The sequence below is a fragment of the Castor canadensis genome, chromosome 7, assembly GCF_047511655.1.
Source record: "Castor canadensis chromosome 7, mCasCan1.hap1v2, whole genome shotgun sequence".
NCBI classification, from domain to species: Eukaryota; Metazoa; Chordata; class Mammalia; order Rodentia; family Castoridae; genus Castor; species Castor canadensis.
The window spans coordinates 14,291,008-14,314,001 of record NC_133392.1 but is presented as its reverse complement, the minus strand read 5'-3'; the positions used below and the strand labels follow the sequence as shown (position 1 = coordinate 14,314,001).

The following is a 22,994-nucleotide window of genomic DNA, read 5'->3' as shown; positions in this document are numbered from 1 at the left end:
ATCGATCTACCATTTGATCCAGCAATACCACTCTTGGGGATATACCCAAAAGACTGTTACTCCAGAGGCACCTGCACATCCATGTTTATTGCGGCACTATTCACAATAGCCAAGTTATGGAAACAGCCAAGATGTCCCACTACTGACGAATGGATTAAGAAAATGTGGTATCTATACACAATGGAATTTTATGCAGACATGAAGAAGAACGAAATGTTATCATTCGCTGGTAAATGGATGGAATTGGAGAACATCATTCTGAGTGCGGTTAGCCTGGCTCAAAAGACCAAAAATCGTATGTTCTCCCTCACATGTGGACATTAGATCAAGGGCAAACACAACAAGGGGATTGGACTATGAGCACATGATAAAAGCGAGAGCACACAAGGGAGGGGTGAGGATAGGTAAGACACCTAAAAAACTAGCTAGCATTTGTTGCCCTTAATGCAGAGAAACTAAAGCAGATACCTTAAAGCAACTGAGGCCAATAGGAAAAGGGGACCAGGAACTAGAGAAAAGGTTAGATCAAAAAGAATTAACCTAGAAGGTAACACCCACGCACAGGAAATCAATGTGAGTCAATGCCCTGTATAGCTATCCTTATCTCAACCAGCAAAACCCCTTGTTCCTTGCTATTATTGCTTATACTCTCTCTACAACAAAATTAGAGATAAGGGCAAAATAGTTTCTGCTGGGTATTGGGGGGGGAGAGGGAGGGGGCGGAGTGGGTGGTAAGGGAGGGGGTGGGGTCATGGGGGAGAAATGAACCAAGCCTTGTATGCACATATGAATAATAAAAGAAAAATTAAAAAAAAAAAATAAAATAAAAAAATAAAAAGTTCTAGAATAAGGGCTGAGGTGTGACTCGAGAGATAGAACACTGGCCTAACAAGCACAAAGCCCTGAGTTCAAACCTCAGTACAGCCGAAAGAAAAAAAAAAGTTGTAGACTGCTTCATTCAATTTGAAATCATTTTTTAAAGAAAAAAAATTAATTTAGCTTTTTTGTTGAAGTTGACAAGTTGATAACTGCTCTTCTGTGGAGGGAAGATGATTCTATTCTGACTACCTCCCTCCTGATCCTCTAAGGTGTACCTCTGAAAATAGGAAAACAAAATTTAAATTTCAGAGTCAGAAGAAACAACAGCCAGTAACCCGAGAGCAAGGCTGCCCCATAAAAATCACCACAGGCTGGAATGCTTTGGAATCCTGCAATGCCTCATGCAAAGCAGAACTTGCCTTTCGTGCAGAGGCATAGATTCCCAAGAGCATCGGGGGACAGGGTACTGGGCTGATTCACAGATGAAATCAGCTTTCCTGTGTGATGGTGCTGAAAGGTCTCTGCTATAAAAGACAAGACAAGTCCACACTTTCATTCATTCAATACCACGAGAGCTGTGGGACTGCAGAGAAAAGTAAACCCACAAGGAGCTTGCCATCTGCTCTAACACAAGCACCAGAGTCCAGAGCAGAAGCTGGGAGGAGGACATTAAATCCTTAAAGTAACAGAACTTGAAATCTAATGAGCCACTCATTAATAATACTAATAAGTCGGAGGAGGTGAAGGAGGAGGCTGGAATACACAAGGGATCTTCCTGGAACTTGCATGGAGGATGTGGAATTACAATAGCACCTTGCCTGAGAAGGCTCTGACCATAGGAGAGGCTGGAGGGCAATTCTAGAATGAGGACAGACGTTTCAATGCTTGGTGGGCCTAGAGGGAATGCTCCAGCCAGAAAGCAGGACAGATATGAAAATTAGGCCAAAGTAAAAAGCAGAGACCCATCCACATGCAGAATATAGAATGTGGGCTCTGATCTGAAGCAGCTGGAGGCACAGACATGTCATAACATGTAGGGCAAGATCAGTCCTGAGATCTGAGAATGTCACACCACCAGTGAGATGTGAACAGTTGGACTGGAGCAGGGAAAGGGGGGTCAAGAAGAAGCTTACATCAATCTGGCCTCCAACCAGGCAAACCCACAATGCTTTGTAACTAACAGGTGCTTTGAGTTTAATTTAGTTTCCACAGTGTGCAGGCACAAAGGATGGAGATCTGTCCCAGTGTTCGATGCCTTTGTTCTCACAGTGGCCACATACCAAACTGCCTATGGTTCTGTTCACAGACTCTGCCCCAGCCAGTTGGTGTTTTTGCCCTTCTCCCTCCAGTTCATCTCCTCCTGACCTCCATCTCCAATGACTCCCCGAGTCTTGTGCATTCTGCCTCTCTGAAGTTCTTGAATTAATCTACATCTTTCTATCCCTACTGCTACCACCTGGTCTAAGCCATTGTCAACATTTATCTGAATGGCTGCAATGTCCCCTCTTATTTACTCCCATCCCTTTTAGTCGGCTGCTCTGTATTCCCAGGCTGCAGCCAGAATGATTTTTAAAAGTTGATCAGCCTCATTATGACACATCTCTACTTAAAACTTCTCCAGCTTTTAGGAGGAACTCAGAATCTTGACTATAGCCTGCAGAGTCTGGCTCCCACCAACCTCTCGGCCCTCCTCCCTTGCTCCCATGTTTCTACCACAGCAGTGACTTTTCCGTTTCCTGAAATGCCAAGCTCCTGCCCCACTTGAGATCTTTGAAACTGCTGCACCACTACCAGGACCACTTTGATCCTAAACAGGCCCAGCTGGTGTTCTAAATGCTGGAAGGTCACCTTGAGATACCGTCCTAATCTCTTAGAACCCTGAACTCTTCCACAGCACTTAACCAAAACTTGTTTTTAAATAACTACATATTTACTTGGATGGTCATTTGTTTACACTAGAATGTAATGTTTACGTCTTGTACAGCACACCATTGGTATCTGCAGTATATGGTTCCAAGGAGACCACTGTTGAGAAAAGTACTGCAGATGCTTGATTCATTTTTCTTATAATACTGCCTTTTGATACTGTCACCTTTCAACACATCTAAAATTTTCACTTGATCACTTAAACACTTATACTTTTACTTTGTTTTGGGGGCACCATTTGCTTTTTGGGAGCCAGATTTTCAAAAAACGAAGGACAGAGAAACACTCAGCAGATCACACAATAATTTAAACAAAAGTAATGATAGTAAGGGACAAACAGCTTCTCCACATCAACCGCGCTGTGGAATGTGCATGTGGGAACTTAAAATTTTTGCTTTTGAAATTTCTTATAATTTTTTTTTTATTTTGACTGCACTTGGTCAAAATCACTGGTAATTAAGCTACAAATAAGTCGCTTACTCTATGTCCCTTAGGTGGGGGTAGCTCATAGTAAATACTCGACAAGGTCTCAGCCCATTTGCTATCAACTCTAAAAAGTCTCTCCCCAAGTCCCCCATTTGGAAATTCTCCTTCTCCTTTCTCCCAGGAAGCATTTGTTCCATAATGAAAACGTATTTCCCTGAGTCTCTCATTACAGTGATGTGCACACGTGTTTATCCCAAGGGCAGTTATCTGGTTCCTTCTTTCAGCTGTTCTTTACATTTCTCTTTCAACAATCCATTCAAACCAAAGACCTCAACGAATATGTAAATTGTTGAAAAGTGACGCACCAACAAGAGCTTAAAAGAACCCGGAGGACACAATGCTTACTTGTTTCTGGTTGGGTTGCCTTTTCCTTCTTAGCACCACTGCCACTGGGGTGGGACCGTTTCCGGATCATGGACATGAGGGATCTTTGGGAGGAAGACAAAGATCAACAGATCACTGGATGGATGCCTTAGGACCCAACAGATCAAACGCATGGATTCCAAGTAGTCGGCAAACAATCCAACTCTCCTCTGGGAGAGTGACTATTTAAATAGAATTTAAGTAGTCTACTTTACATTTTTTACAATACTAAATTTTTCATCACCTTACAGAAAAGAAGTAGATCTCACCCTTTCTGTGTAAAACCAAACTAATTACTGTGGGGAGGGAACTACTGTAATTACTAACACACATACATATTTATAAAGGAAAACATTTCAATATGTGTATAGAAAATTCAGAAACAGCTATCTATGTAATACATTTGAGAGACGAGGAAGGCTGGAAGAATTAGCAAATGTTTCATATTAAAAAAGCAGGGCAGGGCTGGGGATGTGTGCTTGCCTAGAGTGATCAAGGGACTAGATTCAACCCAGCACGGCAGCATACACTATCAGTAAATACCTACTTGTGAAATATGGGCATTTTTCACAAATGCACAAAAACACCTGACTCTGCATGATGTAGACCAAATAGTTGGGGATAAAACATATTTATATCACTAATATTTCTAGTCCATGTTTTAAAACCTATATAAAATCAGACCATTTAAAAACCTCTATATAGTAAAATATACTTAAGAATAAAAAGAAAAGTTATAGAATATATAAAGAAACGCTGCAAATCAACTTAAACCAGCAGACAACCCAATAAAAATGTATAAGAATCTTGTAACACCGTAAGAAGACATCCAAATTTCCAATACTCATACAAAAAGAAGGTGCTTGACTTCCTTAATTATTAGAGAAACACAAATTAAATCCACACTGAGATATCACTAGTCACTCATCAAATATGCAAAAAAAATTCAAGTCTGATAACACCAAGTCTTGGGGTTGAGGAGTTCCCTAACTGAAGAGGGCTTGCAGAGTGACAGCGCCATTCCGCCTGAGAACACCGGCATTAACTGAGAGCTGACATAGCCTGTGAGCCAGTGAGGCTACTACTACTTACCTTACAGAAATGCAAGCACTTGTACACCAAATACATGTGCAAGAATGTTCACATAGGATTTCTATAATTTCCTTGAACTAGTAATAACTCAAATGTCCACAATGGCTAAGTACATTTTGTGCCATTCATAAAGTGGATTACATACCAATGAATGGCAATTAACTTCAACTACACAATATATTACGGAGAATCTTACAAATAATGGACTGAAGAGAGCAAGACACAATGAATGTAGGACAATTTCAATGGCATCAAGTTCAAAAACAGGCCATGAAGATATTTACAGTACTTTGGAGACCTTTGAGGCTCAGAGCACAATACTTCAAGTATGACACTTTGGCATGCTTACTACTTTAAACTGAAGGACACTGGAAGATCTTGAAAGGTCTCTCTCTGACCTTTCATTGCCCTCCTGTCTCCCACCTCTCCTAAATCTCCCAGAAGCCATTAATAAAGCCAGAGTTCCTCTTCCCTGTGCAGGCCACAGGAAGAAGAAATGTTACTCTAACTTTGCTGCCTTTCTGCAGGAGCTGGCCATAAAGACATTGGCTGATACACCTTATCTGACAGCAGATCATAAGACCCTCATTCCAGAGGATTCTTGCCTTATACCCTAGAGGAAGAAATGCTACACAGACAGGCCACGAAGAATCTGAACACAGAGACCTGGCTGGGTTCCCACCTCGGTCCACCTTATACCCCTTTGTTCACCATCTTTCTATTGGGGCTACTCACTTTTCACTAAGCCTAAGCATAAAAACAGAGTTTTCTCTGATTCTTTAGGGCTTCATATGGAAGCTTCCTGTGTTAGGTAATACTTCAAGTAAATTGTGCTTTTCTCGTCTTTTGTTATACGAACATCAGCTATGACCTTTATATCAGCTAGAAAAGGGACCATACCTATCTACCCCTATAGAATGTATATAGGCAAGAAATTTTTTCTTTAAAAAAGGCAAAGAAATGATTACTATACAAATCAGGACAGGAATAGGGAGTCAGGGAGGGGGATATATTTGAGAAAGGATTCCAGGGTGCCAGTATTGTCCTATTTCTTGATTTGAAAGGCAATTAATACCTAGATATATACATCATATTATTTTTAAAATGTGCATAAATCTGTACATTTCTGCATGTGTTAATAATTCCCCCATAAACAACTTACAAACGAATTGAGAATTTTTTAGTTCTTTCAACTACATTGTAAGTGTCCTCAGTGTGGCAAACTCTACTTGCCAGAATATGGCCCATAGGAAGACAACTGGGGACACTGACAAGGCAAACCAAAGACCTGAAGGACAAGAAAATGGAACATTTCCTTTGGAAAAAGAAATGGATGAATATACAGATACATGCTTGCTCAGAGGACCTTCCAACCTAGTGCTTATTTAATTTTTTTTTTGTCAGTGTTGGGGTTTGAACCCAGGGCCTTGCCTAGAGTGCTAGGAAAGCACTCTACCACTGAGCTATATCTCCAGCCCAAATGTTTCTTAATTAGTATGAGTTTTAGATTTTTTTTTTTTTACTTTTCATTTCTCTTAGGTTATATTATTAATCACCTTTCTAATTGCCTTTTCTTAAAGTTGCCAAACACAATGTACAATCTCTCCCACAGAGCACAATAAAAGAAACAACCATACTACACCCTCTTCTTCCATGTGACATTCCCAGGTCTCTCCACCTGGGAAACAACTGACCACTGAGCTTGTGCATCTTCTTGGAATTCACAGGGTCCCAAAATTACACATTCTAATTTATGCAGAACTTTGAAATAAGCACACATTACTCCAAAAGTTGTAAGGAATGAAATAATAACATAGACCTCACTTGTTCATTTTTCTACTCTGTCAACTGAATGCCAAGAGGATTCAGAGTCTATTTGTCACTATGTGTGGCAGGGTGGACAAGGTGAGGTTTTCAGTGACCAGAAGCTTCTCTTCTCCCTGTCACCCCACTATTCTGTAGTGACCTCACTTCTGGTTCTGAAAGGGAATTTTGAGAGTGTGCATTATCGTACACAAAGATGATGAGGTAGAAATTTATTTGTGCTGCTCAGAGTATTTAAACGTATTTGTGAAGTAAGAATCTGTGTTCGTTATTGTAAATAACCTAAGTAGATGGCAGAAAATGTTCCTTACAACGATCACAGCTGAAGCATAAATTAGGGACAAGTGGTGCCCAGAGGAAAATCATCTGTCATATTAAAAAAAGAACTAATTGTAGGTTGGGTGTGGTGGCTCATATCTATAATTCCAGCCACTCAGAAGACATTGGGAGGATTGCAGTTTGAGGCCAACCTGAGCAAAAAAGTTACTGAGACCCCATCTCAATCAATGAACTGGGCTGGGGAGGTCCATACCTGTGATCTCAGCTATAATGGAGGCCATAGGTAGGAGAATCACATCTGAGGCCAGCCATGGTAAAACACAAGACCCTACCTAAAAATTAAAACAAAAAAAATGGCAGAGGGAGTGGCTGACATGGTATAGCACCTGCCTAGCAAGTGTGAGGCCCTGAGTTCAAACACCCCAGTGTCACCAAAAAATTTTTTCTAAATTAAAAAAAAAAAAACAATTGTCAAGATAGGGCTTAGGCTACAGAGAAAATAGATGGGGTAGGGGCTACATGACAGATGAGAGGATTCCAAGACCTCTGGGGACAGTAATTCAAACCTCTGACTGTCACTGCCTCATTGCACCACCATTTCAATTGAAAAGCTTGAAGCTACTGTCACTCTAAGATAGAATAATTCAGAGATGAATTTTCATCTTGCAGTTCTTTAAGAAATATTCTTCTTGATGGTTGTTTTATGGATCAACTTGACTGGCCAAGGGTGCCCAGATGTTTTGTCAAACATTCTTCTGGGTGTTTCTACAGAGTGTTTGGATAAAAATAACATTTAAACCAGTAGACTGAGACAAGCAGACGATCCTCCCAGATGTGGGTAGGCCTTGTCCAATCAATTGAAGGCCTGAATAAAAAAAACATACCCTCCCGTCAATAAGAATTCCTCCTTCCTTCACATGGGAACATCAGCTTATTCCTGCCTTAAACTTGAACTGCTATGTCCTGCTTCCTGGTTTACAAGCCTGCCAGCCTTTGGGATGAAATACACTATAGTTTCTCAGGCCTTCAGGCTCAGACTGGAACTATACCTATCAGCTCTCTTGGATCCCGAGCTTGCCAACTCACCCTATAGATTCCTTGTAACAAACACAAATGACATTTCAGTGATAGACAACAGTGGTGTCATGAGAGCATATCACCTCATCATCTTAGTTTGTGTAAGCATAATTTATGATGTTTGTACACAACGAGATCATCAAATAAGATATTTCTCAGAACATACTCCCACTGTTAAGCAACACATGACTGCATTTGTATGTGTCTGTGTCTACACACACACACACACACACACATCTGTGGGTGCTTGCTCCATGAGCCATTCTTGCCCAGAACCTGCCTTCCTCTTACTACTCTAGAACAAAATGGCCCAGGTTTGTCTTCTTCCTCTTTCCTCCCTCCTACCTGCCCTCTGGGACAAATGAGTGGGGATGAGGAGGAAAGAAGCCACAAAGCCACTTAAAAGAAGCTATAGACCCTACTAGTCTTCCCCCAACCTTGGTCATTTTCCCTTATATCCGTGATCTATACTATGGTAAAACAACTGGCTCAGGAACAAAGTTGGGAAATCTTGATTGATGAGTTCAAAGTCCACCAAAACTCAATACGTATGCAAATATATTTCTTTGACAAAAAAGTATTGCTCACCAAAAAATTTTTTTCTCTGAAAAATTATGTCCCATGTTATTTAAATTCATCTTAAGATAAAACCTATTCATATTGTTCAATAACAATTTTCTTTAAAGGGCCTTGTAAAAGAGTTTTTGAGACACACATAATTGTGACTCTCACGTTCATTTCTGGGTATAACTGTAAAGTGCTCTTTGGGGAAAAATTACTTTACTTTTAATTCTAGGGGCTCTCAACATTTCTGAGACTAAAAATTAAAGGCCAACAGCAAGATTGTAATTGTTTTTTAATAGTTCTCCCTTCTCATAGATGTGATCTTTCTTATTAGCTCAAAATTCTACACCTTACAGAAAGATCAAAGTGATGAATTTCCAATTTTAGATGTCAAATTCAGAATATCACCTAGAGATTTAGCTACCCAGGAAAGAGAGAATTTAAAATACCTGAAATTCTTTCAATTGACTCTTGGATTGATCACGTGTAAAAACTATTTAGCCTTAAACTACTTCAATACCTTAAGTAGATTATGTCATACCCTACTCAGTGAGGAAAAGTAATGAGAATCTTTTTAAAAGGCAAAGTCCTATTTTCATAGTCGTGTGGGAGGAACATGCTACACATTCTATTCAGATAGATCAGCAAAGGTGCAAGGCATGAATAAATGGCCTCTCTGTGTGAAAGGATTAACCAAATTGCATGAGTTAATGAAAGCTAAAAAAAATCTAGCAAAAGTTTAAATGCCATTTGTTCAAGAATAAATTACTCAGAAGCAGCTGACATCATGACCCAAGAAGGTAGGTGACCACCAAAGTCAGTAGGTCGGTCATCTTCTGTAGGTCTGGATGGCAGTGTATAGACCCACAGAGAGGGCAAAACTTGACTCTAGGTCGTCTTGGAGCATGTTACGCTCCAGTGAAGCATCCATCAAGTCAGCTTAGGCTCTCAGAAAAATGTCATTCCTGTCTGCATATATGACTTCTTTTCCCAAGAACTTAAACATGGTCAGTTTTACTTTTGAAAGGATCCTCTCTCAGCATTATTAAGGTGTAACGATGAGGATAGGGATTAAAAAATATTTAGTACTTTTAGGTTAATTATTAGTTTATAACAATTAGTAGGTTTTGCTTTTAATTTCGTGCTTTTATTTTAAAAATAAATGAATAAACTAGAGTTTTTCAAATTCAAATGAGTGAGAGAAAAAGATGAAAACATTTTGGAGACACTCAAAATTGGGGCTTGCAATGAAAGGATAATGTTATGGAATGAAATTTTAAAACTAGGGTATCTAAGATGAAAAAAAAAACTGTGTCTTCCTCTTGGTGTTTGGAACAGTCTACAACAGAAGAACACCTTAGGCTACAAGAATTTCTTTGCCAGGCCCATACTATATCTATTACAGGAAATTTCCTTTAGGAAATTTTCCAGAGAAACACCAGCTCTATCTTTTACGTTTCTGTGGGTTCCTCTAATGATGCAACCTAAGCTGGTATTTAAAAGGAAAGAATACACTAGCTTTATCATCAGGCTCACAACCAAGAAGCAATGTCCAGTACAGAGCAGGCCCTGCCTGTGCTTACCGGATTGGATTGGGAGGTGGAGGAGGAAGAGGTGGTGGAGGAGGAGGTGGAGGAGGCACTGAATTCTCAGACTGGTTCACTCGCTTCTGAAGTTCATCCACTGTACAGGGAGCAAGTGTACAGAAGAGAGCAGAAATAAGCAACTACACATCTTTTATGCAAGTAAAAGAAAAAATATAACTTCTCTTTAAGGCTTCTTATTAAGGCAAACAGAAATTTCCATATGAAACTGTGGCATTTTAAACAAACATTTTATTATCTAGTCTATCATTAATGTATTCCATCTGTTAAAATACAACGTTACTATCATTTTCCGGAATGTATAACTTTGGAAAAGAGAAAAGAATCCAAGACAATGGCTAAGGGGTGGGAAGTAAGGATTGAGTAGGTTGAAGAAATATTTGTAACAACGGAGTGCTCTACTCAAACACTAAGAAACTGTTAATACTTAACTTTGAGAGTGTATGGACCGAGAGTTACTTTTAAGATGACATTTAGCAATGAATTTTAATAATGGCATTCTCTCCTCCGTTTAGTCTCTTTTAAAAACTGTAAATACTAGAGTTCTTGATTTTAAGCAGACTCAGATTCCTAAATGCCTACAACTAAGAAACTTTTTGCTCTTTTGAAGAGCACTCTAGAAAAATAATTTATTCATTCAAGTCACTAATGAGCTAGGCATTTATTAAGTACCAACAGTGTGAAAAAAATAGTGCTATTGCAGACACAGTGCAGTTCCTGACCTTAAAGGGCTCAACTGAAATTTCTATCACAGGGCAGGAGGGTGTAGCCCAGTGGTACATCACTTGGTTAGAATACACAAGGTCCTGGGTTCAAGCACCAGCATGACAAAAAGACAAAAAAATCCACTACAATATGACCTAATAGGTGACAGATACTAAATACTGTTTGTACTCCGTGATAGGTGGCTCTGTCCATGACTGAGTTTTGCTTTCACCTTCAACCCTTAAACAGGCAGTGGGGACAATGCTCTCTAATCCTGGATTTATTTCACATGCAAGCTCTCAGAGAGCTTCAAAGAAAAAAGGCATGGGTTTCTTCTCTTCTGCATTTCTTACCGCACCCCAAGGTAGGACTACCCACACAGCAGATTTTAAACAAGTGCTTTCAAAATGGAATCTCAAATCTCCCCAATGTCTGCTGCTTCCATTCATCATGAAGATGGCTTTGTCTATCAGCTACCCTGATATTCACTAAAAAGAATGGAAAATTTCTTAATTTTGGATCAACTTTAAAAAAATTGTTATCAATTTTCATTGTCTATTAAAAAGCACTGGATATTTTTAAAAGGAAAGAAAAAGGGGCTGGGATGTAGCTCGGTGGTACAGCGCTTGCCTAGCATGCGTGAGGCCCTGGGTTCGATCCCAGCACCAAAAAAAGAAAAAGACAAAACAAAGGAAAGAAAAAGCCTACATGGTCCCTCTGCACAGATTTCAAATTCTAGTATAAAATTAACAGAAAGTATCTGAAGTGAATACCGCAGCTGTTATAAAGGGAATGGACCTGCCCCCTTAAATTACCTGCCTTCTCACCAAGACTTATACTTATGCCTGTGTAGTAATCCAACTCACACATTCCTGTAAGCCTTCTAGCACTGAATGAATAAATCCTTTGATTTAAGCATCCCTGGTGTTTTAAAAGTTTTTCCATTTAATATACGTATTGTTGCCCATTTCATTGTTAGGCGTGACATAGAAAGTATTATTTCACGGGTATAATTAGACACCAAAGATGAAGGGAGTGTGAACACCAAAGACGAAAGTATTACAAAAAAAAAGTTCAATTCATTTTTGAAACGCACTCTAAAATGAACAAAATTAAGAACTGAACTGAACACTCATCTTTGAAGTCCTGAGAAATGCTGACATTTTTGGCCTTGCCATGCTAATGGCAGCTTTGTGTGTTAATTTTGTACAGGACACTCACAAATGCTCTATGACCAAAAAAGAAGTCTAAATATTTGTGAATCGTTTGAATACAGAGGTTATTCTGTTGGACTGTGATAATCAGAAAGGAAGAAAATTAAAAACAAATATGGTAATTTTCTACAGCATTTGGTGCTAACTCTAGGCCAGGCTTTGTCCTAGGCATGAAAGACCACAGGTGAATTTTGAAGACAGAAGAACCTACTCAATGCTCTTACCGGAATGCTTCAAATTCCTGGCCTTCTCCTCGGAATTCTGGTACTTCAGTTCCAGTTCCTTCTTATCTTCTTCTAGAAGCTCCAGCTGCTGCTTGAGGTTATGGATCTCTTTGTGCAAGGTTTCATTTTCTAGCTGTTCTTCTAATTCTTTGACCTGTAAATTGTACGCAAACTTTAATGGGATGGTAGGTTTTCCATTGTCAATGAAAAAAAAGGGAAAAATAAGTATTTTCATGGAGCTTTGCGCTTCATAGTAGAAAGATCCTAACCCACTGAAAAATGGGTAATACATCATTATCAGCTCTTTGACTTAATATAGATTTACTGAGGAGTTATATAACAGACATTACAATTTTTAAATGTGAGTTCTAAAAATAAGATAATACCTAAAAATTCATTCAAAACAGATTAATACCTCTACACCCATTTTCAAGAGAAAAATTTAGGCAATATTTAAAAACACCCTTGGGGGCCCAATGCAGGGGCTCACACCTGTAATCTGAGCTACTTGGGAGGCTGAGATCAGGAGGATGATGATTAGAGGTCAGCCTGGGCAAAAAGTAGTGAGACCCCATTTCGACTAATAAAAATCTGCACATGGTGGCACACACCTATCATTGCAGCTACATGGGAAGCATAAATAGGAGGATCACTGTCCAGCACATCCCAGCCTAGATGTGAGACCCTATTCAAAAAATATCTAAAATGAAAGGCTTGGGAGCATTGTTCAAGTGATAGAGTACCTGCCTAGCAAGCACAGTGCCATGAGCTCAAACCCCAGTACCACCACCAAAGGAAACAAACAAACAAAAAAGACTCTCCTGGGAGTCACAGTTACAATCTGAAATAAGTACCAGTAACCTTCAAAAACAACAACAACAATAAAAAAGGACAGAAAGGCTCTTTGGTCCAGTAACACCACTGTTAGGAAATTGGTTTAAAAAATAGACTCAGACAGGGGTTGAGGATGTAGCACAGTGGTAGAGCAATTGCCTAGCATGTGCAAGGCTCTGAGTTCCATCCCCAGCACTAAAGACACCTTCAGGCAAATATGCAAATATACTCACTAAAAAGTTTCTTTATAACAGTGAAAAGCTGGAAATGAATTAACTTTCCACCAGTACTGTTGATTGAATCAATTACACTGTATTCATTCAGTGAAATACTATGCAACCATTTAAAATCACATAGGTTATTATATGCTGACTTGAGAAGATATATTATGAATTGAAAGAAGTTATAGAACAGTACGCATGGTATGATTCCACTTAAACAAACTATATATATTCATAAAATGATATATTTATATAAAATTTAGGTATCTACCAAAAGATGGGATTCCTGGATAATCTTCATTTTAACTTTTTCTATATTTCAAAAATTTGTTATAAGGAGCATAGATCATTTTTTTAATTTCAAAAACAATGTAACAGTGCTGAAAAGACTGCTGAATGTACAAAGGAACTCACACGTAAGTAAGAAATATTTCAGCCAAGATTATCCAGAATAAATGCATAGGATACTGTAACAGTTTCAGAAGTAGTGATTGCTGCATTTCATTCACAACTTTAATCTGCAGTACCTCTGTCCCTTCCCCAACAAGGTACATATAAAACAATTTAGTCCTATACTTCAGTTCAATTTGGTAAGTTCTAGGCATGCATTATTTACTAAAGGAGTTAACTGCCAGTAGCTGGACTTTTCAAAACCAAAAGTTAAATTCTAGCATAAGCTGATAAAAACAAAGCACATTTTTTTCTCTCTCTCTATGTAAAAAGGTAATTCTGTACATGGGGACAGAAAAAAGAAAGAAATTCTGCCCCTTCCCCCCACTTACCTTCTTTCTGAGCCCTCTTTCCCAGGAACAATCACTATGACCACCTATTCATCCATCTAGCTATCCATCTATCCACCCACCCACCCACCCACCCATCAACCCATCCATCCATCCATCCATCCATCCTTCCAGTGGTTCTCAGCACATGTGCCAGCATTTCTCAGTGAAGAAACAAAAATCATCTGAACCTCACCAGTAACTCTGAGAAAACTTCAGCAGTACCAGGTATGACATGTCTATATTGCTCCCAGACAGATTTAACACATGAAAACAAATATAGCTAACAGTGTTTTCACTTATTCCCACGAACTAGGTCCATTATAAGGAGCAAAAATATTGATGCAATTTTTCTGAAGTGGCTTCTTTAACATGCAAGTCTTTGTTCCACCTTTTCCCTCTCTCTGCCCCTGTTCCTTCTTACCTACCAAAATAATGGTCTTTTCTGCCTAGCAGAGAGGAGGGCTGTCAGGTGGAAGAGCTACAAAACTAAAATAACCATGTAGGCAGTCTTTAAACATATACATTTGTGCAAATTTGTACCATCAGAAATTTTCTCTAAGCAAACAATGGCTACTAACATGAACTTATCTTTCCCTACTTCTTGGAATAAGACCTATGCCCTTCAACAAGCTACCTCAATGCATGCTGCCTCTAAAAACCACAATTTCTCCAAAAAGCAGATTTCTACACTATGCATTTATTCAAACATTTTAAAAGCATCTTTTTCCCTTTGCTTCTCCAAGATCATTCTTCAATGATCAGCTTCAAGATTATTATAGGATCTAAAATAGTGTGTTTAGCTGGGCAATACATTAAATTCACTTGATAGCTATTTTTTTCTAAATGATGATTAAAAGGAATTAACCAGTAAGGCAAAATATGGAACTATGAGCTATAAACTATAAAAGACCGTACTGATTCCTCTCGTTTTAATTATTTCTGTGTGTTCTGTGTGTGTGTGTGCGCGCATGTGTGCGTGCATGTGTGTGTGTGTGTGTGTGTGTGTGTGTGTGAGAGAGAGAGAGAGAGAGAGAGAGAGAGAGAGAGTCTGTCTATGACTCCAGAATAAAATGTTACCTTTTGCTGATGCTGAATTCTCTCTCCTTCGAGTTGCTGAATGAGTTTTGCATTCTCCTCTAAGGCTTTCAAGAGCTGCTGGTCAGGGACAGAACTCTGCAGCAGAAGATGGCTTTGTCTCTTTAGCTTGTTTTGTTCAATGAACATCTGCAAAAGTTAATTACAAAAAAGTATATACCAAACCATCCCTCACATCTCCATGATTGCAGCTACAGCAAAAGGAAAGTATGCAGCATTTTTATGAAGATATCAAAGGACATTTCTGAATCATATCACAGTTTTAGGAGGAGTGATTACCATGATTTCATTCCTAACTTTTAAGCAACCTTCAGTACCTTTACCTCTACCCCAAACACAGTATAGATACACTAACTTGATCCTATACCTCAGTTTTTAGTATTTTATTATTTCTTTAAAATACATTAATACTAACAGTACTAGCTAATAAGTAACAAAAGCTTATCTTATGCCAGGTACTATACTAAATATTTTATATGCTTTGTTTTAATCCTGTAAGTTACATGCTTCTGCTATGAACAGGTAATATTTAGTAAACACTGTGTGATACATACAGTGGAAATCAGTTTACATTCACTTTCTAATACTTAGAATAACACTGTCAAATAGATACTGTTACCATCTTGTTTTACTGATAAAAAACTAGGCTCAGAGTGGTATGTAACTTTACCATTGACACACATAAGTGGCAAGATCAGGTTTGAAACCTGTACCTGTCTGGTTTTATAAGCCCAAACTCTTAACCACTAATCTCTTCTGCTATTAATTAGATTTACTGCTTTGCTTTATGCCAATTAACTTTTCCCCAGTGATGAAAGTGATTCATAATAGGAAAGTAAAGGAGAGAAAGGAGCAGTAGACTAGTATCTATTGAAAATTTTATTAAGCAATTTTCATATATTACTCTCCTTGAAAACATTACTTTCTATTCACCTGTCATTTCTTTTCCTTTGTACCATAACCAAGTTGGTCAGTGGGTGATTCCAAGCGTGAAATGCTTTATGAACTGAACTGTTTCACACACTCTGAAATCTCTGAATCACAGAGCTTCCCATTTTCAGCTACTTAACAGCATTTAAAAAATTACACTGTAGCTTAATTTTAAGATCTGCACTGTAAAATGACTGGCTGCAGAACACTTTTTAGTTTGACAACTTCATTAGATAACAGAAAAAGTCAGCAAATAGCAAATGAAACTCAAGACAAAAAAAAACATTTCCTATCAACCTCCATATATAAAGACTACAGCTTTAATGATTTTTACAATCCTTAAGCTTAATCCTTGATTACTGATTCCCAAGTCAAAATCAAGTCATGAATACACTAGAGTAAAATGCTCACATTTTTTTCTCAGTATATCAAAAAAAAAAAAAGTCAAGAGCTCTCATTCTTGGCCTGTGCAGGGATTTGCAAAAGCCTACTAAGCTACAATAGTGTTCTTCCACAAAACTAACACACTGCAAAGTCAAACAGGGAAATAAACAATTTTCTGCAGTACAGGAAGCCCACATTCCTCCACTGTTTGACTCATCTCTGTAGGTGTGAGAGGCACTGGAGATGTGAGTGTGTGTGCACACATGTGCACATGTGCTAGGCTGGGAAGGGACTGAGAAGCTCCACTGCACATGGAGTAATCAACATTTCATCACAGTGTCTTGAATTATTTGACGGTTACCATTATTATTGCAATACTTTCTTTTCAATACATGCTTCCCTCCTAAAACTTGACTAGCTAGGGACCCTGCCAGTGTGTTAGAAAGCACCTCGGGGAGTTGCCAGGAGAGGCCTGTAAACGATAACTGAGCAAGGCCCTGGCTTCCTTTTACTACTTGTGCTTGGGCAAAGAGGCACAGCAACCACTGAGCAGGAACACCCAGTGGCTCCCTGCAATGTTCCCCATGAACACAAAGGGGCTGCTGGGAGAAAAGGACGGTGCTCCGGAAAACTCGTTCAACATTAGGTGAATACAAATTACCTCAACTGGTTCATTTTGGAGACAGTAAAAGGAAAGATGTCTTAGGGAAAACCCTGTCACCATCCTTGAACTGTAATATTATAAGAGGAAAATATATATAGGAGGATTTCTTAACTAACATGGGTAACTTGAAAAAAAATACTCATTATACTGCCTTTAGTATCTAGATACTAAAATTAAAAACTCTAAATCACTCCTCTTCTAAAAAAGTATCACAGAAAAATTAAGTTACCAAACACTAATGAATTTGGCCTTGAGCTGTGGTAAGAGCTCATCCGTTAGAGTTAGGAAGTTGGTCTCTTATCAGACAAATGACACAGGTATCAGAGTTTCTGAAAAATTTCATAAATCTTTTCAGAGTGAGAATGAGTAGAAAACCTTATGTTGTTAATGTATAATTCATTATCTTCAAAATTACACCTCAATATTACCTGAGTTATTCAAGGAAAAAAAGAATTATTACAGTTTTATAGTTCACTGGGAATACATGTTGTATCTTTAAAAACAAAAGAAAAACGACACTGAACAGCAAGAAAAATACATTTAAAAGTATAAAGTCTTGTTAAAAATTGTATGTCGATTAAATTTTAAACACTAAATATAGTGTAAAGACAACATCTATCTTGCTGAGGGGAATATGTTTCTGGTTTTGTGTCTGAAATCAGCTAGTAAGAATAGGAGTGAGGGAGACAGACACTCCATTGTTACTTTGCACATTTGAGAATTGCTTATATTTGAACAAGTATAAATATCCTTTTTGCAACTAAAAATACAAAGTAAATAAACTGTAATAATTGATTTCCAAAACCCTACATTGTAAATTCCAAAGGGCATGGCTCACGTCTGCTTTCTCCAGCATCTGACTGCCATATCGGCAGCGTGTCTGACACAGTCCAAGGCTGCTGCTGAGGCACTAGGGACCCCATATCAGAGGGGGACCCACCTGCCTCTCAGCAGAACTACCTGTTGAAAACCTGAGAATCTGCAATCCATGAAAAAGGGAAAATACACTAGTTTCAGTAGAGCATTATTAAAGAAAAAGCTTTCTTCTACCATTATGTAGACCAAAGCTAGATATTTTTAAATTGTCAGGTGCCATTGCAAATATTTATGCTAGCTATAACATAAGCCCCACTACTCTTGCCGTCTCTCCATAGACATCTACCTGCTCCTGCTGGGTTAACACGGCAGTCCCATTGTTCCTACCCATCACTAGGGCTTAACGCCCTACCAGGTGAATGGCAGAGTAAACCATTCACTTTCATACAATCTTACTGAAATCTTGCTTCCCCCATCTGTCCTCCCTGCTATTGCATGGCCTTCAAGTTTTTCTTTAGCTGCTTTGTATTAAAAAGTCATTTTACGAACAGCATATGGAAAGTTGAAAATATCTTGAGATAAGACCCTGGCATTTGGGTCAAATGCAGCAGACCTTTTCAGCTTTGCAATGGAGGTGCCTTCACGTTATCCCCACCTCTCCTCCTCCTCCATTGTTTATTTAGTTGTATTATTTCTACTGCTGTAGCTATTGCCACAGTGCTTGATATGCTTCAGTTCTTTTTTTCTTTCTAACAAGTAAATAGAAAACAGTATTCACTCACCTTTCATTAAGCTCTCTGAATAAAATGAGTCATATTTCAAATCAGATGTACTTGGACTAAACCTTTTATAGAGTTCATTACTAGCACCGCTATACTCAAGCACAGAAAGACCCCCATACAAACCCATAATCTGATATTCAAATGTCATTTCCGTAACATCACGTCTTCCTTCTACTCCTTGGATACCTTTCCCTAGGACTACTTTACATTTCCTTGGCTACTTCCTTCAACCCATACTATGCACACAGGTTCAAAATATATACAGAATGGAGCTCTTATTACAGACCAGCTGCACACCAGGATTCAGCCACCCAGTAATTCACCATTCCCCTGGAAACCAGCCCTAGAGCCATGGACTAACCCAGCAACTGTGTATCAACAAGGTCAGGTGCAACTAGAGAAGGTCAAAGCTTATCTCTAACATGAGAGGGGAATCATTATACTGGTGAAAGGCTGCGATAATGGATGTACGACATGGCAGGGTTCCATGGGCCATGGAAGAGTCAACTTGCCCAGTAAGAGTGCAGACAAAGACTGAAGAGGAACGCCAATACCATGACACTGACCTGAGATGCCACATGGAGATGTGGCCCGAATGTCAAGGTTATCTGAAATGCAGACATCCTGTACTCAAGCTGGGCCTTCACCATGAGCTATGCGGATCTCTAAAAACAACTCTTTTCCCCTATACAGCATTTTATAGTTCCCAAAATACATTTAAAAAATATATTCTCCTTGATTTTAAAACCCACCTGACTCAGTGTGTATCAATATCCATCGTATAGACGGTGAAAGTGAAGTCACAAGAGGCTACGAATTGCTCTGATGCCATAGGACTAGCATATAACATGGTCAAAACTTGAACCCAGCTCTTCTGCATCAACTTCAGTGAACTTGACACTAGGCCAGAGCTGCTTCTAGGTAGTCCTTTATTTGAACTGTCAAGTTCTCATGAAACCTCAAAACATTTTTTTTTATAGGACTGGGGTTTGAACTCAGGGCTTTGCACTTGTGAAGCAGGCACTCTACCATTTGAGACACACCTCCAGTTCATTTTGCTCTGGTTATTTTGGAAATGGGGGTCTCTCAAACTATCTATCCAGGCTGACCTTGAACTGTGATTCTCCTGATCTCATCCTTCCAAGTAGCTAAGATTATAGGCATGAGCCTGGCTCCTAACATTTTTTATTGTTAATTGACACACAGTAATTGTGCATGCTTATGGGGTACACCATGATCATGGTAATATATGTATATAATGTGTAATGATCAAACCAGGTGGTTAGCATTTCCATCTCCTTACTCCTTTACCATTTAAAATGCTTCTCTTCTAGCTCTTTACAAAATATATAAAAACTATCTTAAACTATAATTATCCTACTATACTGTAAACACAAAAACTTATTCCTCCTGTCTGAGTGTACTCCAAAATCTTTTTTCATATGTCATCTTCAAAGTCCCTTAAGAAGCAAAAATAAAGAACCAGGTCTGCACAACATACTCACCTCTTGTGCAAACGACTCTGCTTTCTTCCGCAGATTCTTTTCCAGCTCCAGGCTCACCTGCATCTCCTCGTACTCCTCCACTGCTAACATGGACACTTCAACAGGGGAAGAAAGGAAAACAGGCAGAATCAGCACCGATTACCAGCAATGTCAGTGAGAAACAGCAGAGCCTAGAGGCCTCTCCTCCATTCCTGGGTGGGGCATAAACTCATGAGAGCTTTTTGGAGGGCGGTTTGGCAATGGGAATCAAAAATCAAAAACTATTCATACCCTTTGACTGAACAATTCCACTTCTCGGAAAATGCATCCTAAAAGACTAAATCACAAGTCTATATACTAGAGCTCCGGTTGCAAGGATGCTGTCATTGTCATTGCTGAAAACACTGATATCATCTAACGCCATTACTCTGCAGTCAAAGTTATATTGTAAATACACACTTAGAAAATTCAGAAACAATCACGTATATATTTTAAAATGAATGAATTGCAAAAAGTAACACAAATTAATTCATTTTTGTGTTTAAAAGGCACAGATAAAACACATTGTAGGCATTTCACAGAGCAGGAAGCATATAAAAGGTTGGTGGACCTTTGTGTGGGAAGATGTTTTATGTTCATTAGGACTCAGAAGAAGCAAAGTAGGAATGCCTTTGTGTATCCATCAAAGAAGGTGTTGGTAAAATTGAACACGTGTGGCCATGCTACATATGGACAGGATTCAAAACAATGGAACAAATAATGCTGCTAACAGAAGGGCAAACTAGTAGATCTGCTTATGATTTGGCATATGTGGTGAAACTGAAGGTGAAATTTCATACTTGGTTGCATATCTTGGTGAAACTCGTGGGACATATGTTCCAGACAGATAGGACACTTTTCATAACAGCATGACTTTGATGGCAAAAACCTAGAAATGGTTCAAAGAGCTGAAAACAAGATACTGGTTCAACAAATTTTGACACAGTTATCTAACGGACTATTATATAGTAGTGAAAATAAATATATCATAACTACATCCTTCAACATGGTGGATTCTCACAAACACAGAGAACTGCTCAGGTTGTATGTAAAATGATTCCATTTATATCAAGAGGAAAAGCATGCACAATTAAACGATGTGTAGGGATACATATATATCAAGCAAAGCTACAAATGAGAGAAAGGAAATGATCTAGCGAGGGGATGAGAAGCAAAGTATGCTCATGGGCTTGTAAGGTATCAGTAGGGAGAGAGAGATTTCTTTTACTGGTATTCTTTTGTATTCTATAGACATTATGAACACATGTAACAAACATTTTCATGTATATGTATATAGTTCTTGCTTAATTGGAAGAATATATAATAAAATGTTAATAGTGCTTATCTCTGGATTATAAGGGTTAAGATTTTTCTTTTCCTCTATGAATTTTAATTTTCTACTAAAAAAGTATATTATTACCTAATAAAAAAGGAATGTAACCTATTTTTAACAGCTTTAGATCCATTCAGGCCCGGAGTCAGAGCTCTGTATTAAAGAATGACTATAGGACAGAAACCTTCCAAAGGAAGCTCCTGTTGAATAAAAGCAACTTGCATTCTTCACTACGTTTGACATTCAGTGGCCTACTTTGTTAAATGATGACACAGTCAGGATGGAGGAAGCAACGTCACCATTAGAAATTTGGTACAACCCAGAAAGACAGCACAGCCTCTGCCTGCTTCTGGTGAAGCCCCCTCAGTCCCGAGCTGAGTCATATCAATAAAATCTCTCAAAAGGCCCTCTTAATGGCTGTTTTTACACACCGTTCTACCGGGCACTTCAATCCTAACTGACTAAGGACTGGTTTGGTGCGTAATGACATAGAATTTCAAACTCTGCACTCTGTAGATCTACTGCCTCCTCAGACGAAAGCAGAATAGTCTTACTCAAGTAAAGTAATGTAAGTGGTGGTTTGTGATGTGAATTACAGGTCCCTGAGAGCTAAATGATTTTTGAACGTATTTAAAAAAAAAAGAAATTTCACAGTGAAGACTATGCCTATCTGAAGCCCTGGGCAAGATAATGCACGCACTTTTCTATGTCCAGAACACTATGGTAACTACAAGTCTTCACATGACCAGGACCCTTACTTGGACTCTGATGGAAGTCAGGTTGGTCCCAGTGGCACACGTACTCACACACCCCTTTCTCTGCCTCGGTGGGGAGACTCTCTGAAGTCAAGAGCCCTGTGATTAAACCTGGGGAACCCTGTTTCTAGCACAGTGTTTCAAGAATAGAAGTTCTTCTACACCATTTATTTCCATCTGTAAATAAAGGAGCACCTGAAGAAACGCTACGGTACAGTCCACTTCCTGCTCTTAACTACAAGGTCTTTTATTCAAAACATCCAAGACTGGGCGTCAGCACCGACAATGTGGAAAGCCCTGGGTCTGAAAGGTTTCCTGCTTGTGTTAGAGCTTCTGAACTAGGAAAATAAGTAGCTGAGGGAAAAGGGAAGAATAGAACACGTATTAATTCTCCACTGTGGCTTGTCCCCACAGGTTCATGTGTTGGAAGCGTGGTCCCCAGTGTGGTTCCTAGTGGAACCCCTAGGAGGTGAGCTCAAATCATAGGTCAATGGGGGTGTTGCTCTAGAAGGGATTAATGCCGGTTTCATGGAACAAGTTCTCACCAGAGTGGGTTGTTACTAAAACACAAGTCTGGACCCTCCCTGGGTGCTGGCTTCCTGTCTTGCCATGAGCTCTCTCCCTCACATCCTATACTTCCCCCATGATGCCATCCACCATGCTGTGACCCCATCCTGAGAGGCTCTCACCAGAGCCAA

General features: G+C 39.0%; 1 protein-coding gene across 5 annotated transcripts in view; it reads right to left on the bottom strand.

The window, feature by feature from the left end:
* The window catches only part of Shtn1 (shootin 1), a 112,430-nt gene that overhangs the window by 40,345 nt on the left and 49,091 nt on the right, over positions 1–22,994 (bottom strand). For all 5 annotated transcript variants that reach the window (XM_074078225.1, XM_074078224.1, XM_074078228.1 and 2 more), the window contains exons 8-12: positions 20,191–20,285; positions 15,092–15,238; positions 12,178–12,331; positions 10,014–10,113; positions 3,577–3,659 (exon numbers count right to left, since the gene is read on the bottom strand). In XM_074078225.1, the coding sequence (XP_073934326.1) occupies positions 3,577–3,659; positions 10,014–10,113; positions 12,178–12,331; positions 15,092–15,238; positions 20,191–20,285 (579 nt within the window). The remainder of the gene's footprint in view (positions 1–3,576; positions 3,660–10,013; positions 10,114–12,177; positions 12,332–15,091; positions 15,239–20,190; positions 20,286–22,994) is intronic.